Below are 14494 nucleotides of genomic sequence, written 5' to 3' on the forward strand. Positions count from 1 at the left end.
TATATTCAGGGGTGTTCTCTGTCTGGTACCCGCTGTGGGCATCTATGTGTGTGTGAACCTCCCCTTCCCCATGCCCTGCATGACCTGTGATGCTGCAGACACCACCATCCTGTGTGCAGGTGTGTGTTGGGGGGCACGGAGGGGCATGTTCCATGTCCTGTTGCACCCTCCACCCTGTGACCCATGTACTCGGTTGTAGGAAGTAAAGAGAACTGAGCACAATTCACTGGATTCTAGTGGAATCTTTCTCTAAGCAATTTTCCCATTCCTGCCTCTCCCTGCCCCGGAACCACCTGTGGTGCTAGTGTTGGGATCGGGGGCGTTTAACGCTGGTGGGCAGCAATAAGGGGCCGATGTGCCCAGATGCCTGCATCCCCAGGGTGCCGAGGGCAGCAGGAAAAAGTGGGGACCTCGGTGCATTTGCCCCACCCCTCCCCTCCCTGGGCTAAAGCACAATGTTCTCCCTGCAGATTAATGACCCTGCACCCTCCAGGCCCCTACTCACATCCTCCCCCAACCGGCTTCGGGTCCTCCCACCACACTCTGGTTTTCTATGCTGTTTTGGTGCAAGTACAACTGTCGTAGTCATGGCTTTGGGATGGGTTCTGTTTATTAAAATCCTATTGCTCCTACTGGCCCTGTGTCCCGCCTCCATTCCTGTGGTTGGGGGGAAGGAAGGGCAACCCGACCCCTTTCCACTGGCCCTGTCAGCCCTCAGTGGTCACGGGCAGTAGCCGCTCCTCCAGCAGGGCTATGGCAAGCATGAGGCCGCCCCCCAGCAGCAGCCCCAGCCCCTGCAGGAGTACATGGGGCGTAGGCAGGGGCTCCGGAGGACGAAGCAGGGCTGGTAGCTGAAAGAAAAAGAGGATGTCAGGATTCTGGCCTTGCCCCTGACCTCTCAGCACCAGAGGAAGGGTATCAGAAAGCATCAGCAGCCCCCACCCAAACACCTCAGTCCCTTGTTTCTCAGACTTCTGCGGGCCTGTGGTCTGACGCCCTTCCAGGAGCTAATGGTAGAGGCGCAGGGACTGCTATCTCCCTCTCCACTCCCGCCTCCCCACTGCCCTTGATTTCTCTGCTCTACCCAACATCTCTCACCATGTCCACAAGGGCCACATAGAGGAAGACCCCAGCAGTGACCCCAAACACCCAGGGAGTGAGGGGGACAGGGCCCAGGCTGAGCCCCACCCCCAGGACTGCACCCCCCAATCCCAGGGCTCCAGACACGAGGCTCAGCAGCAGCAGCCGCCGAAAGGACAGCCCTGACTGGAGCAGCATGGCAAAGTCACCTATTGGAGACAGAGGACAGGATGGGAGGGAGTAAGCTGGGGTGCCCCTCATCCATGCCACCCACCAGCCTCCAAGCTATCTCCTTTCTGGAGTCCACCCCACCCTGCTCCTGCCATTCCTACCCAGTTCGTGGGGCAGCTCATGGCAGAAGACCGCTAAGGTGGTACTGAGGCCACTGGAGAAGCCATCAGAGAAGGCAGCACCTGGGGCCAGCAGGGTCGGAAGTTGTCAGTCCAGAAGAAAAGTCTCCTCAGAAGCAGGTTCCTGTGTTGCATGGTCCTCCCGTCCTCTCCCCATCTTCCTGACAGCCCTCTCCTAGCCCCAGCTGATAACTAGGAGCCCTGGCCTCCCCTTGGACCTGCTTCCCTCCGTTCCCACCCCTCACACCTATGGCCAGCCCATCAGTGAGGTTGTGTAGACCATCTCCCAGGAGGACCATCCACGTGATATCAGCGCCACCCTGGTGCCCATGACTGTGGCCTTGGTGCCCAGGAGGGGCCAGGGCTGGTGGGTGCTGGCTGTTCTGCTCCCTCTGGCCCTGAGCCCCTGGCTCTGCAGGAAGAAGCACAGGACAGTGTTGGTGGCTGCAAATAAGGACTGTGAGCTTGGAAACTACTCTTCAAATTTTCTCCTCTAGTCACCTGGAGCTGCCTGTAGGGGCTGAAGGGCCATCCCACTGCCATTCTCCGGGTCCAAGTTCCGTGTTTCGAGATTCCTTCGTTTTCGCCTGCAGCATCTCTGAAATAGGAGGGCATCCCTCCTGGTGGAGGAGGCAGCAGAGCCAGGGACTAAGGGGAAGCCAGGCCACAAGCTGGGAAGATGAACACCTGGTTCCACCTCTGGCACCTGGGATGTTCTTTGGCCTCTACCTTCTTCCCAAGTTGGCACCTCCCCTCTGTTTCTTGTTGACTTGAGCTCAGAATAGGATGCCATTTGGCCAGAAATCCTGGGTCTGTGCTTAAGGAGCTGCTACCCACTCCCTGTTAGCTGATAGGTCCCGCACACCAGGCAAATGTCAGAGATCCAGGAGCACACACTGCTCCTCATCTCTTGGCTTTTTGGCCCAGTTTGTTGTTGTTGTTGTTTTTTCTGAGATGGAGTCTCGCTCTGTCACCCGGGCTGGAGTGCAATGGTGCCATCTCGGCTCACTGCAACCTCCATCTCCCAAGTCAAGCGATTCTCCTGCCTCAGCCTCCTGAGTAGCTGGGATTACAGGCATGCACCACCACGCCCCGCTAATTTTTGTATTTTTAGTAGAGACAGGGCTTCACCATGTTGGTCAGGCTGGTCTCGAACTCCTGACCTTGTGATCTGCCTGTCTTGGCCTCCCAAAGTGCTAGGATTACAGGCGTGAGCCACCGCGCCTGGCCTGGCCCAGTTTTTGACTGGGACTCTGGTCTCAGCAGAAGGAGGAGAAAATGGTATCACTCACTGGCCTGAGCCCTTGGTGCCGCAAAAGCCTCAGCATGTTCTCCAGCACAAAGAGCAGGAAGAGGCCTCCGAGCACTGACAGCCCCGGGCCCAGGTCCTTCTCTGGTAGTCCGCCAGGTCCTGCGTGCCGCCCTTCTTGTGCCTGACAGAGAGAAGGTCAGGGCAGACCCTGGAAGCCCCTATACCCAACAACATCCCCTTGCATGGGTGGTGGCAAGCCTTCGCTCATATGCTCTACTAGAAGGCAGCACACTGTGGACTGAAGCCAGGATCTGGGAGTGGGATGTGGGAGCTGATGGAAAGGGGGAGGGGATGTCCTATGGCTGGGGACACCTTAGATCCATGGAGGCCAGGGGTACAAGGAAGGGGCTTCACATACATGCGGTAGCAGGTGTAGCAGTGCATCCCCACAAAGAGTGCCCACGGCCAGGGCCCCCAGGAAGCCCAGCAAGGGCTGCAGTAGACGAGGTCCCAGGAGCCGCAGCAGCAGCAGGGATAGGGGAGAAGGGAGGCTGAGCAACAGGACTGCCAGGGCACTCTGAAGCAGGGCTGGGGAGAATCAGGGGCTGAAGTTAGGGCAGGGCAGGAGGAGGGTCCCACACGTAAGGTGGGGCAGAGAGAACACTACAAGGAGAGGCAGGACCCCAGTGAGCCTCCTTCCTTGGCATGGGCCCCACTTCCAGGATTCAGGGTGCCCCCCACCCACTCCTACTTGCTGACCAGATAGTAGATCCCCTGGGGGTGCAGGGGCCGGAGCTCCGATGCAGACACGGCTGTCGATCTGATAAAGCAGGGCTGGACACAGCAGAGCAAACTGACGAGGGGTCAGAGGAGCAGCGGGGCTCAAGCCAAAATTGACCAGCAGCTGGGAGCCGTTCAGACACTGGGGAGTCAAGGGTCATACATTGGAGAATCACCAGGAACTATGACTCAGATCGTTAACACCTGGCCAGGTGCAGTGGCTCACACCTATAATCCCAGCCCTTGAGAGGCCCAGGCGGGTGGATCATCGGAGGTCAGGAGTTTGAGACCAACCTGGCCAACATAGTGAAACCCTGTCTCTACTAAAAATACAAAAATTAGCTGGGGATGAGCCGGGTGCAGTGGCTCACACCTGTAATCCCAGGACTTTGGGAGGCTGAGGTGGGTAGATTGCCTGAGCTCAGGAGTTCAAGACCAGCCTGGGCAACATGGTGAAACCCTGTCTCTACTAAAATACAAAAAAATTAGCTGGGCATGGTGGCATGCGCCTGTGATCCCAGCTACTCAGGAGGCTGAGACAGGAGAATCGCTTGAACCCAGGAGGCAGAGGTTGCAGTGAGCCGAGATTGCACCAGTGCACTCCAGCCGGGGCGACAGAGTGAGACTCCAACTCAAAAAAAAAAAAAAAAAAAATTTAGCTGAGGATGGTAGTGAACACCTATAATCCCAGCTACTCTTGGAGGCTGAGGCAGGAGAATTGCTTTAACCCAGGAGGTGGAGGTTGCAGTGAGCCGAGATCGCGCCATTGCACTCCGGCCTGGGTGACAGAGTCAGACTCTGCCTCAAAAAAAAAAAAAAATTATATTTAACACCTGTCCTTCCATTGCATAGACTCCTGGGTCTCTCCCAGGGTCCCCTTTGCTCCTACTGGCAGGTACCTTGGGGAATGGGGCCAAGGGTACTTATAATCAATGTGCATTATTAGTGAATATTCAGTCCAATGCAGGTATTCAATTCGATGCAAACTGGGTGCTAGTGAGCATTGTCATCATTTTCCCTGCAAACTCTGATCATTTCAATCATTTTGTTGATTTGATAAACGAAGCTGGTTGGAAAACTAGAGCTCTCCATGCCAGAATCTTAAAAGGGAAAAGACCCTGAAATGCCATCTAACCTCCCTCTCAGCCCTGTTGATGTTCATCCAGCCTCAGCTTGAATGCTTCCTGCAATGGGCACTCACTGGACCTCCATCAGGGTTAGGCAGCTTTGTCTGCCCTCTGGTGTAAGTGGAACATATTCTCTGTCTTTCTGGATGAAGACAGCCATCCATTCCCTGCAGGTCTCCTCTCCAGGTAACCATCCGGATTCTACCCTGGGCTGCTTCTCTAGATTCTCTGCTTTGCCATCTATTCCCCTAAACTGAGTCTTGGAGCTCTGGATATGGGCTCACCTGCTCTGATCCCAGAGGGAACATAGTTCACTATTGAAATAACATCCCCTAAGACCACAATGGGATATATTTTTTTATTTTTTTGTGTTTTTTATTTTTATTTTTGAGACAGAGTCTCGCTCTGTTACCCAGGCTGGAGTGCAGTGGTGCGATCTCGGCTTACTGCAATCTCTGCCTCCTGGGTTCAAGTGATTCTCCTGCCTCAGCCTCTGAGTAACTGGGATTACAGGCATGTGCCACCACGCCCAGCTATTTTTTTTTTTTTTTTTTTTGAGACAGAGTTTCCCTCTTTTTGCCCAGGCTGGCGTGCAAATGGCGCCATCTCAGCTCACTGCAACCTCTGCCTCCCGGGTTCAAGCGATTTTCTCACCTCGGCCTCCTGCATAGCTAGGATTACACACACCCGTTACCACACCCGGCTAATTTTTGTATTTTTTAGTAGAGATGGGGTTTCATCATGTTGGCCAGACTGGTCTCGAACTCCTGACCTCAGGTGATCCACCCACCTCGGCCTCCCACAGTGTTGGGATTACAGGCATGAGCCACCACGTCTGGCCCATGTTGGGATTTAAAAACAAAACAAAACAAAACAAAAAACTACTGACTAAACATTTCAGGCCATCTAATCCCATGGCTCCTTCCCCTCTAGAGACTGTCAGACTCACATCCTCATGCAGGTGGTCAGCCAATGAGTGGTCCAGCAGCAGAAGCCTGTGAAAGAGGTCCAGGCCCGAGGGGGCTGGCCCACGGGGTAGGTGAGGGGCCTTTGACTCTTCCAGGTCACCCCACCCTGAGGGACCCAGAGGCATCCCTGCCCAGACATCCACACTCAGCTCAGGGTTCTGTGGCCTGGAATGGGTGAGACAGCAAGTCAGCCTCCCTCGTGTTCTCTATCAACCCGCTTTGAGAGGCTCCCAGGGATTTTAGGGGGAATGGGGGGACTAGCCATTGACTGGAGATCCTGGGACCCAGAAACCATGGAATGTCATTCTTAGGAAGATCTGTGAGTTGTCCATTTTCTGCCACTAGGGGGGACAGAAAAAAAAAGGAGGACAGCCAAAAGGGCTATGAATGGCTGGGCATGGTGGCTCACGCCTGTAATCCCAGCACTTTGGGAGGCTGAGGTTCCACCTGACGTTGGAAGTTCGAGACCAGCCTGACCAATATGGTGAAACCCCGTCTCTACTAAAATTACAAAAATTAGCCAGGCATGGTGGTGTGTGCCTGTAATCCCAGCTACTCAGGAGGCTGAGGCAGGAGAATTGCTTGAACCCGGGAGGCGGAGGTTACAGTGAGCCAAGATCACACCACTGCACTCCAGCCTGGGCGACAGAGCGAGACTCTGTCTCAAAAAAAAAAAAAAAAGAAAAAAGAAAAGAAAAAACAAAGAGCTACGAATTTGGAGCCAAATCAGCCCAGAGACACTGAACAGTGATACTAAGAGCAAGAAATTTAAGGGTTTAGAGATTTGGAGGAGGAGAGAATTAGAAGGCAACAGAGGGCTAGGGTGGTAGTTCACATCTGTAGTCCCAGCACTTTGGGAAGCTGAGGCAGGCAGATTGCTGAGCTGAGCCCAGGAGTTTGAGACCAGCCTGGGCAACACGGCGAAACCCTTGTCTCTATAAAAAATTTTAAAAATTAGCCGGGCGTGGTGGTGTGTGCCTGTGGTCCCAGCTGCTCAGGAGGCTGAGGTGGGAGGATGGCTTCAGCCTGGGAGGTGGAGGTTGCAGTGAGCTGTGAATGTGTCACTGCACTTTAACCTGGGTGACAAAGTGAGACCCCCCAGTCTCAAATAAAGAGAGAGAAGACAATAGAAACATGAGAGGTTTTGAAGAGATACCAAGGAGCTGGGTTCTGAAGAATTTGTAACTCCAGGGATCTCGTGAGGAAGCCAGAATGAGGCAACTGGGGGCAAGCACTGAGAGGACCTGGGGGATGTGGTCCTGTGGAGTGGAGGAAGGGGTCAGTACCTGTGCGTGGAATTGTCTGCAGCTGGGGGTGCAGCCCGTCCAGTCAGAGGCCCATGCTGTCCCAGGCGAAGCCCCTGAACTCGGCCTAGCCCCAGGCTGTGGAGAAGCCGCGCCAAGCCCCCTGCAGTCAGCGTCCCATTCTCTCCGTACAGGCCAAACAGCTGGGCCAGGTAATGGTTCTGCTCCTGCTCAGCAGGGCCCAGGTTGGGGACTGAGCCCCCTACCCAGCCCAAGACGACCCACACACAGAAGCCGGCCAGCAGATGACTCACTGGGGACCCCATCATTGGTGAGGGGAATGGCTTAGGGGCTCAGGTTCTGGCTCCTATTCTCCCCGAAACATCCTGAGGACTGTGCCCTGGAAGAATGAGGAATGGGCTGGAGCTGCTGCTCTGCTCTCCAGCTCAGGTCCATGGGGGAGCCAGAGCTCCTTGCACCGGCTCCCCACCGAGTCCAGCAGCAGCCCCTACTGCAGCCTTCTTTCTCCCTTCACACTGCCTCCTTCGGGAGCAGCCTCTTGTTTGCCAGTTCCTGGAGCACTTCCCTGACTCAGAGCTCTCCTCATACTTCATCCAAAGCTGGCCGTCCATTCCTTGTCCCCTAAACCCCACCCCTCAACTTTGCCCCACCTCTTTATCCCCCCTCAATCCCCAGGGTCTCACCCCTACTGGCAACATGAGAGCTGTCACCTCAGGTCCCCTATTAGGCCTTGCCGTGGACGTTAAGCAGTTCCTGAGTCAGGGAGGGGGGAATCCAGGCTTAGCCTCCAGGTGTTCAGGTGGATCGGAGGCCACGTCACATAGAAGGCTGAGATGGACACGCACCCCCTCCTAGCCCACCTGCCTTGGGGCGGGGTCAGGGGTGGGGCCAGTGTGTGAAGGCTCACATAAGACAGGAGTTAATGGTTCACTGGTCTCTGGGGTGGGGGTCAAAGGTCAGTCTCTGCTGGGCCCCTGAGTAGGGAGGGGCCACCCTCTGCCCTGGGAAAGCCACATGGCTAAGGAGAACCTGGGCCTAGTCTTTTTCCTCTTAAATAATTCACCCCATCCTTAACACAGTTAGTACCATTTTAGCCCTTTCCCGCATGTACTTCCCCCCACCTACCTTACAGTCTAGCACTAAACTTCATCTCCAAGCCCCATCCCCATATTCCTTGGGAAGGTTGGACCCAGGTGTCCCTAACCTGGGGATGAGGGGGGAAAAGGCAGATCAGTGACAAGCCGAGATGCATGCATGGGAAATAAACTGTTCTTAGCAATTTCTCACCCCAAGAAGAGAAAGAGCCAGAGCTCTAGGGATCGATGACCAAGAAAGGGGAAGCCCTGCGGGGCGAGAGGAAACAAGGATCTGGGCCCTCCTCTGATGTCTGACCTGGCCTAAAATCAGGCAAAGTCTGATCGGGGTGACTGGTCCAGGGGGTTGAGGTTGGCATTACCTGATAGCAGGAGACAAGGACACCCAGAGGAAGGGGGACACAGCCTTCTTGGTTCCAGCTGGGGGGGCAGGCAGGCAGGCGGGCAAGGGTCACTTGCAGGGAGGGGGTAGGGGAGGGACACTACCTTAAAGGGGCAGGTCTGCTTTGCCTGGGCCTCCTTACCTGTAACCTATCTTCCTTCCACCTTTTGGGGACACCCCACCTTCCCAAATGCCTAGTTGCTAACCTCTTCCTTTTCCCACAAAAAGCAAAGGAGTCCAACACAGAGTAGAGTGGTAACATTTATTAGGAAGGAGAGACTTCAGTTAGACTCCCATGTCTCACACAGAAGAAACAGATGGTAACTGCCATTTCTTTCTTCTTTCTTTTTCTTTCTCTTTCTTTCTTTCTTTTTTTGAGATGGAGTTTCGCTCTTATTGCCCAGGCTGGAGTGCAATGGTGCAATTTTGGCTCACCTCAACCTCCGCCTCCCGGGTTGAAGCGATTCTCCTGCCTCAGCCTCCTAAGTAGCTGGGATTACAGGCATACGCCACCATGCCTGGCTAATTCTGTATTTTTAGTAGAGACGGGGTTTCTCCATGTTGGTCAGGCTGGTCTTGAACTCCCGACCTCAGGTGATCCACCCACCTCGGCCTCCCAAAGTGCTGGGATTACAGGCGTGAGCCACTGTGCCCAGCCAGTAACTGCCATTTCTAAAGAGGAAAGAGAGCAGGCAGAGGGTCCTGACTCCCAGGGGACAGGTAGTTCATCTGGACAATGAGGGAGTATGAGATTAGGGTGGATAAGGACACTGCTCACCACCCTCCACGGAAGTTCAGTGGCTAAAATACTGCTACACCAGCCAGCCAGCGGAAGGCTATCTTGCTCTCCAGGAGACACTTGGGATGTGGTTGGTGGCAGGAAGAAAGAATGTCATGCTATCTCTTGCTGCTCCTCCGAGTTTCTTTGCCGTTACTAACAGGGTTGCTGGAAGGGCCAGGCGGGCCTGCAGGTGTGTGGTTGGGCTGGCTTCGAGTGATTCGGGTGCTGGGAGGGTGGGAGGGAGTATGAGGGGGATGTGGGCCACCACCAGGACCTGGTGGGGCACTCAGTCCATTCCCATTCTGGTTCTCAGAGGCTAATTGTGGGAGGAGAAGAAACAAAGGAATTAGTTAACATAGGAAAGGGGTCCATCCCAAGGCCTGCCTCCATGCCCCAAAGAGTGGCACAGTCTTCACCATGCACAACTGCATCTTAATGCCAACTGGACCAAATGCAAAAGACTGTGGGCTGCGAGTATGAATGGAGCTCCAGAGAAGACTCACATGATCATTTAGGAAGTTGCTACATGAACCTCGGTACGGTATTTTTCTCTTGTAGTTATCTCAGTATTGTTGAGAATCAGACCTAGAATTAGCTGTTTAGTTCTAGGCTCAGGGACCTCTGACAAAAATGCCCCTTTACTGGGCCAGGTGCGGTGGCTCACACCTGTAATCTCAGTACTGTGGGAGGCTGATGCGGGTGGATCACGAGGTCAGGCATTCGAGACCAGCCTGGCCAACATAGTGAAACCCCGTCACTACTAAAAATACAAAAAATTAGCTGGGTGTGGTGGCAGGCACCTGTAATCCCAGCTACTCAGGAGGCTGAGGCAGGAGAGTCGCCTAAACCTGGGAGGCGGAGGTTGCAGTGAGCCGAGATCGCACCATTGCACTCCAGCCCAGGCGACAGTGCGAGACTCCTTCTCAATTAAAAAAAAAAAAAAAAAAAAAAAGGCCCCTTTACCAAAAGTGATTACAAAACTGGAGAACAATGGCAAGGGGAAGGGCCTGAAGTCTCTGCATTAAAATACGAGGCACTTAAAAAAAAAGGTGTGTATGCGTGTACCATAATGATAATGTTCATTTTAGAAAATATAGATAAGCATCAGTGAAAAGATTATTACACATAATCTTACCCACCAAAGATAATAACAAGTCACATTTTTGTGTATATAAATATTTATTTTTAAATTTTTACTGTTTTAGAGATGAGGTCTCACTTTGTCACTCAGACTGGAGTGTAGTGGTGTGATCATAGCTCACTGCAGCCTCAAACTCCTTGCTCAAGCAATGCTCCTGCCTCAGCCTCCCAAGTAGCTAGGATGATGGGTGTGCACCACTGCATCTGGCTTATATTTTCAATGTTTGAAGCCAGGTGCCTGGGATGATTTGTTTGAGCTCTCATAACTCTGGACATACCACGTCATTGAACTTAAGCATGGCGTATTATAATCATTATCTCTCTCCTGGATAAACCACAAGCCCCTAAAGGCAGGTAGTGTGTTTTATTCCGTGGCAAATAGTAGGTGCTCTAGAAACATTTGTTATATGAAGGCAGAGGTTTGTTTCTTGCATACAGTAGGGACTATGAACCTTAAATGGCATGGAAGTTATAGCCTACTGGTTTTTTTTTTTTTTTTTGAGAAAGAGTCTCAATGTCACGCAGGCTGGAGTGCAGTGGCATGATCTCAGCTCACTGCAACCTCCACTTCCCAGGTTCAAGCCATTCTCCTGCCCTGGCCTCCCAAGTAGCTGGGATTACAGGCTTCTGTCACCACATCTGGCTAATTTTTGTATTTTTAATAGAGATGGGGTTTCGCCACGTTGGCCATGGCTGGTCTTGAACTCCTGACCTCAGGTGATCTGCCGGCCTTGGCCTCCCAAAGTGCTGAGATTACAGGTGTGAGCCACTGCGCCTGGCCAGCCTAGTTCTGAAACCATATCTCTACTGAACCTTGCTGCTCCACTGGACTAAGATACCTGCAGCCCATGGCTGGGTGCGGTGGCTCATGCCTGTAATCCCAGCACTTTGGGAGGCCGAGGCGGGCAGATCACCTGCGTTCAGGAGTTCAAAACCAGCCTGGCCAACGTGGTGAAACCCCATCTCTACAAAAATACAAAAACTAGCCAGGCATGATGGCGGGTGCCTGTAATCCCAGCTACTCAGGAGGCAGAGGCAGGCAAATTCCTTGAACCCAGGAGGCAGAGGTTGAAGTGAGCCGAGGTCACGCCATTGCACTCCAGCCTGGGTGACAGAGACTCCATCTCAAAAAAAAAAAAAAAAAAAAAAAAATTAGCCGGGCATGGTGGTAGGTGCCTGTAATCCTAGTTACTTGGGAGTCTGAGGCAGGAGAATCAGGAGAATCACTTGAACCTGGGAGGCGGAGGTTGCAGTGAGCCGAGATCACGCCATTGCACTCCAGCCTGGTTGACAAGAGCGAGACTTCATCTCAAAAAAAAAAAAAAAAAAAAGAGGGGTCTGGGAGAATTGGGTAAAGGAAGATACACTGAGAAAAGAGAGATTTGGAAAAGGAATGAGGGAAATGCATCTTTCTAGGCTGAGGAGAGTGGGAGAGCTAGGAGGACCAGTGGATGGAAGGGAACAGATTTACCTGGAGAAGCAGCAGAGGGTCCAGTGTTAGGCTGGGAAGCTGAAGGATTGCTGTCGTTCTGCACCTGAAGGCACAGATTACATATTCAGATCCTGCTCCCTCCCATGCTTCTTGTCTTGATCTGCCCTCCTTTCCCACCATTGTGGCCACAGGACTCACCGCCTTGTTGGGTGCCTGCTGGGTGCTGTACTCTGGGTTTGGCTCACTGAAGTTAGGAACCTCAGAATAAACCATACAGAATCTGCAATGGGAGAAAGTAGCTAAAGCCTTGGATTCATCCTCTGGGCCACTGCTAGAGGCCTCAGAAAAGTCCAGATAGGTTGGGTGTGGTCACTCACACCTGTAATCCTAGCACTTTGGGAGGCAGAAGTTGGAGGATCACTTCAGCCCAGGAGTTTGGGACCAGCCTGGGCAACATGGCGAAACTCCATCCCTATAAAAAATACCAAAAAATTAGCTGGGTTTGGTGAAGCACGCCTGTAGTCTCAGCTACTTGGGAGGCTGATGTGGGAGGATCACCTGACCCCGGGAGGTCAAGGCTACAGTGAGCCGAGATCATGCCACTGTACTCCAGCCTGAGTGACAGAGACTGTTTCTCAAAACAAACAAACAAACAAACAGAAAAAGTCCAGAAATGAGGCCTGGACTGCACACCCTATGCTGCCTCCTTGCAAACCCCTTTGCCCTGGTGCTTCTTCATGCCAATCCCCAAGACAGCACTTACTCTCCAATCTTCTGCAGATCACCCCCACGGCCAGTATATAGTGTCAGACAACCTTTGAAAACTGAAGCGTACCTATGGGAGCAAAAAAAGCAAAATTCAGAGTACTCAGAAGTGTTATAGGGACTGTTAACCCCACTCTTGATTGTTGTTGCCTTTGGAAGGCCAGAAGTCACCAGCTGGCTGACCCTTTGGTGAGCCGGATAATGTCCCCAGGCTGGATGAGATTGCCGACATCGTCCCAGACAGAGATATTGATGCTGCCTGTTTTGTCCGCCACTTTGCAGGTCCGAACCTCATGTCCGTCCTTTGTCTTGGTCACTCGGCCTGAACGGAACAGATAAATCGAGGTGGGAGGATGGTCAAATAAATGGGGTGGTAGCTGTCAGAAGGACGAGATTGTGGATATTGGTGGAATGAGGGAAAAGGTGTACAAACAGGGGAAAGCCCAAATCCCTGGGGAATAAGGGGTTGGGATTGTGGAAGGGGTGGTGGAGGGTGGGGGTGGGAGTTCAGGGGCCAGCACCATGGAGAGGGCCCTGAGTGGAAAGAGGCCCGCGTGGCACAGGAGATCTAGATCTGGCAAGAGTTCTATCTACCCTATACCTGACTGCAACTTTCTGTCCCAGGGTGGAAGAGAGAGATTGGGAGTGAGGAGTGTCTTGCAGCTTGCCTTGCCATCCCTATAGCAAGTTAAGAACGCAGACAGCGTTCCCCTCCTGCCCCCCACCCCCATCCCGCGAACCGGCCACCCCAGTAGACACCTGTCTCCAGTACAATGAAGATAAGGTTCAGATTCTTGAGCCCAGGCTTGATATCCTTCACAAAGGTCTCCGTCGTCATGCTGCCCGAGCCTCGGCACCCCACTGGATGGGGAATAGAGGATGAAGGCTCAATGCTTGGATCCTTTGCCCCATGCTCCACTTCCCAAGGCCTACCTACCCCATTAGGCTGGGGTCAGGCAGCCTCAACCCCTCTAACCCTTCTAAAAGATTAAAAAAGAACATCCCCGGAGGCCTCCAACTTCAGGATCAGAATTTGGGGGTCTCTGGACAGGCTGCTTTGGGGCTGGAAGGCCCCCTGCCGGGATGCTCTTTTAGTCTCAAGCCGTGAAGTGGCGGAGCCGACGTAGACAGGGGTAGGGAACCCGGTACACAGCCAGGGAGTAGAATCTTACTGGCCAGACCTTCCCGAACCCTCATCCCGACAATCCAGGACTCGGTCCATCCCCTCCCCTACCCGCAGCCCACCACCCACCCAGTCAGCCGGCAGGACTGTGCACGCCGCTGAGCAGCCCGCAGGGGGAGCCACAGGCTCCGCTGCCGCCGGATGCTGCCTGGTGGAACGCGGGAGTGCGGACATTCCCGGAAGTTTCCCCCGGCTGGCCTCCTTCGGCCAATCAGCACCGTCCGGGCGCGCCCTGCGTCCCGCCGCCTGCCCTGCCCAGCCAATCGGGATCAGAGACTCGTGCGCCGCGAAGGGGGCGAATTTCAGGTATTAAAGGAACCTTGGAGATAGTTGGCTCTGCAGGGGGAAAAATCCACCACTAGAAGGCGCTCAGGGCCCCCAATTTTCCTTAACTTGGCTAGGGAGAATGCACTTAGGTTCTAAGACGTTTCTTTCCAAAGAGTGACACAATGGGAAAAGGAGCAAGGGCTTCGGAATCCTGGCTCAATGCTTCACTTCTTTTCTCGACTATTTAAACATATGTAATTCCAATTCCGCTAGGCGCGGTGGCTCACGCCTGTAATCCCAGCACGTAGGGAGGCATAGGCTGGAGGATAGCATGAGTCCAGGAGTTCCAGACCTGCCTGGGCAATATAACGAGACCCCATTCTCCACAAAAGGGAAAAAAAAAGACAAAAAATATGTAATTGCATCTTACGAGAAAAAGGAAGTTATATAAAAAAAGTGCCTTGCACACAGTAGGCACACACGGTTTCCTCCCTTTTTATTGCTCTAACCCTTATCTTTGTTCCTGATTTGGAGTTCTCATCTTTAATGCACTACCCAGCTTGGTCAAGTCTCTGGGAAAAGTGGCATTTACACCAGAGACAAAAGGCAGGCTCACCCTTCTTGGAAG

At 53.3% G+C, this 14494-nt stretch overlaps 2 protein-coding genes across 4 annotated transcripts; both read right to left on the minus strand.

The window, feature by feature from the left end:
- Positions 1–91: 91 nt before the first annotated feature.
- SLC39A5 (solute carrier family 39 member 5) lies at positions 92–8350 on the minus strand. 2 transcript variants are annotated; one of them, XM_003252824.2, is made up of 13 exons: positions 8279–8350; positions 8110–8165; positions 7533–7575; positions 6844–7201; positions 5539–5722; positions 3442–3604; positions 3101–3270; positions 2723–2863; positions 1932–2028; positions 1678–1842; positions 1413–1493; positions 1099–1289; positions 92–851 (listed from the first exon to the last, which is right to left on the minus strand). In XM_003252824.2, the coding sequence occupies exons 4-13, from the start codon at positions 7128–7130 to the stop codon at positions 708–710; spliced, it is 1623 nt and encodes a 540-aa protein (XP_003252872.2). In that variant the 5' UTR covers positions 7131–7201; positions 7533–7575; positions 8110–8165; positions 8279–8350; the 3' UTR covers positions 92–707. The 2 variants fall into 2 exon arrangements, with proteins under 2 accessions (XP_003252872.2, XP_003252871.2); XM_003252823.2 differs by lacking the exons at positions 8110–8165; positions 8279–8350 and having other exon boundaries at positions 593–851; positions 7533–7689.
- A 196-nt stretch (positions 8351–8546) lies between these two features.
- On the minus strand, positions 8547–13772 carry NABP2 (nucleic acid binding protein 2). 2 transcript variants are annotated; one of them, XM_030822441.1, is made up of 7 exons: positions 13669–13772; positions 13176–13277; positions 12600–12738; positions 12415–12486; positions 11850–11931; positions 11691–11754; positions 8547–9395 (listed from the first exon to the last, which is right to left on the minus strand). In XM_030822441.1, the coding sequence occupies exons 2-7, from the start codon at positions 13252–13254 to the stop codon at positions 9196–9198; spliced, it is 636 nt and encodes a 211-aa protein (XP_030678301.1). In that variant the 5' UTR covers positions 13255–13277; positions 13669–13772; the 3' UTR covers positions 8547–9195. The 2 variants fall into 2 exon arrangements, with proteins under 2 accessions (XP_030678301.1, XP_030678300.1); XM_030822440.1 differs by having other exon boundaries at positions 13176–13772.
- Between the last annotated feature and the right edge of the window lie 722 nt (positions 13773–14494).

This window comes from Nomascus leucogenys, chromosome 11 (genome assembly GCF_006542625.1).
Source record: "Nomascus leucogenys isolate Asia chromosome 11, Asia_NLE_v1, whole genome shotgun sequence".
NCBI lineage: Eukaryota > Metazoa > Chordata > Mammalia > Primates > Hylobatidae > Nomascus > Nomascus leucogenys.

What these genes read in the sequence shown, in the direction of transcription:
- SLC39A5 (XM_003252824.2), bottom strand. Translation starts at nt 7,130, where the DNA reads ATGATGGGGTCCCCAGTGAGTCATCTGCTGGCCGGCTTCTGTGTGTGG. An exon ending in CCCAGGGGATCTACTATCTG is followed by an intron (nt 3,271 to 3,441) that starts GTCAGCAAGTAG and finishes GATTCTCCCCAG; the next exon opens with CCCTGCTTCAGAGTGCCCTG. An exon ending in GGCACCAAGGGCTCAGGCCA is followed by an intron (nt 2,029 to 2,722) that starts GTGAGTGATACC and finishes CTCCTATTTCAG; the next exon opens with AGATGCTGCAGGCGAAAACG.
- NABP2 (XM_030822441.1), bottom strand. Translation starts at nt 13,254, where the DNA reads ATGACGACGGAGACCTTTGTGAAGGATATCAAGCCTGGGCTCAAGAAT. An exon ending in CTTCATTGTACTGGAGACAG is followed by an intron (nt 12,739 to 13,175) that starts GTGTCTACTGGG and finishes TGTTCCGTTCAG; the next exon opens with GCCGAGTGACCAAGACAAAG. An exon ending in ATTATCCGGCTCACCAAAGG is followed by an intron (nt 12,487 to 12,599) that starts GTCAGCCAGCTG and finishes TTGCTCCCATAG; the next exon opens with GTACGCTTCAGTTTTCAAAG.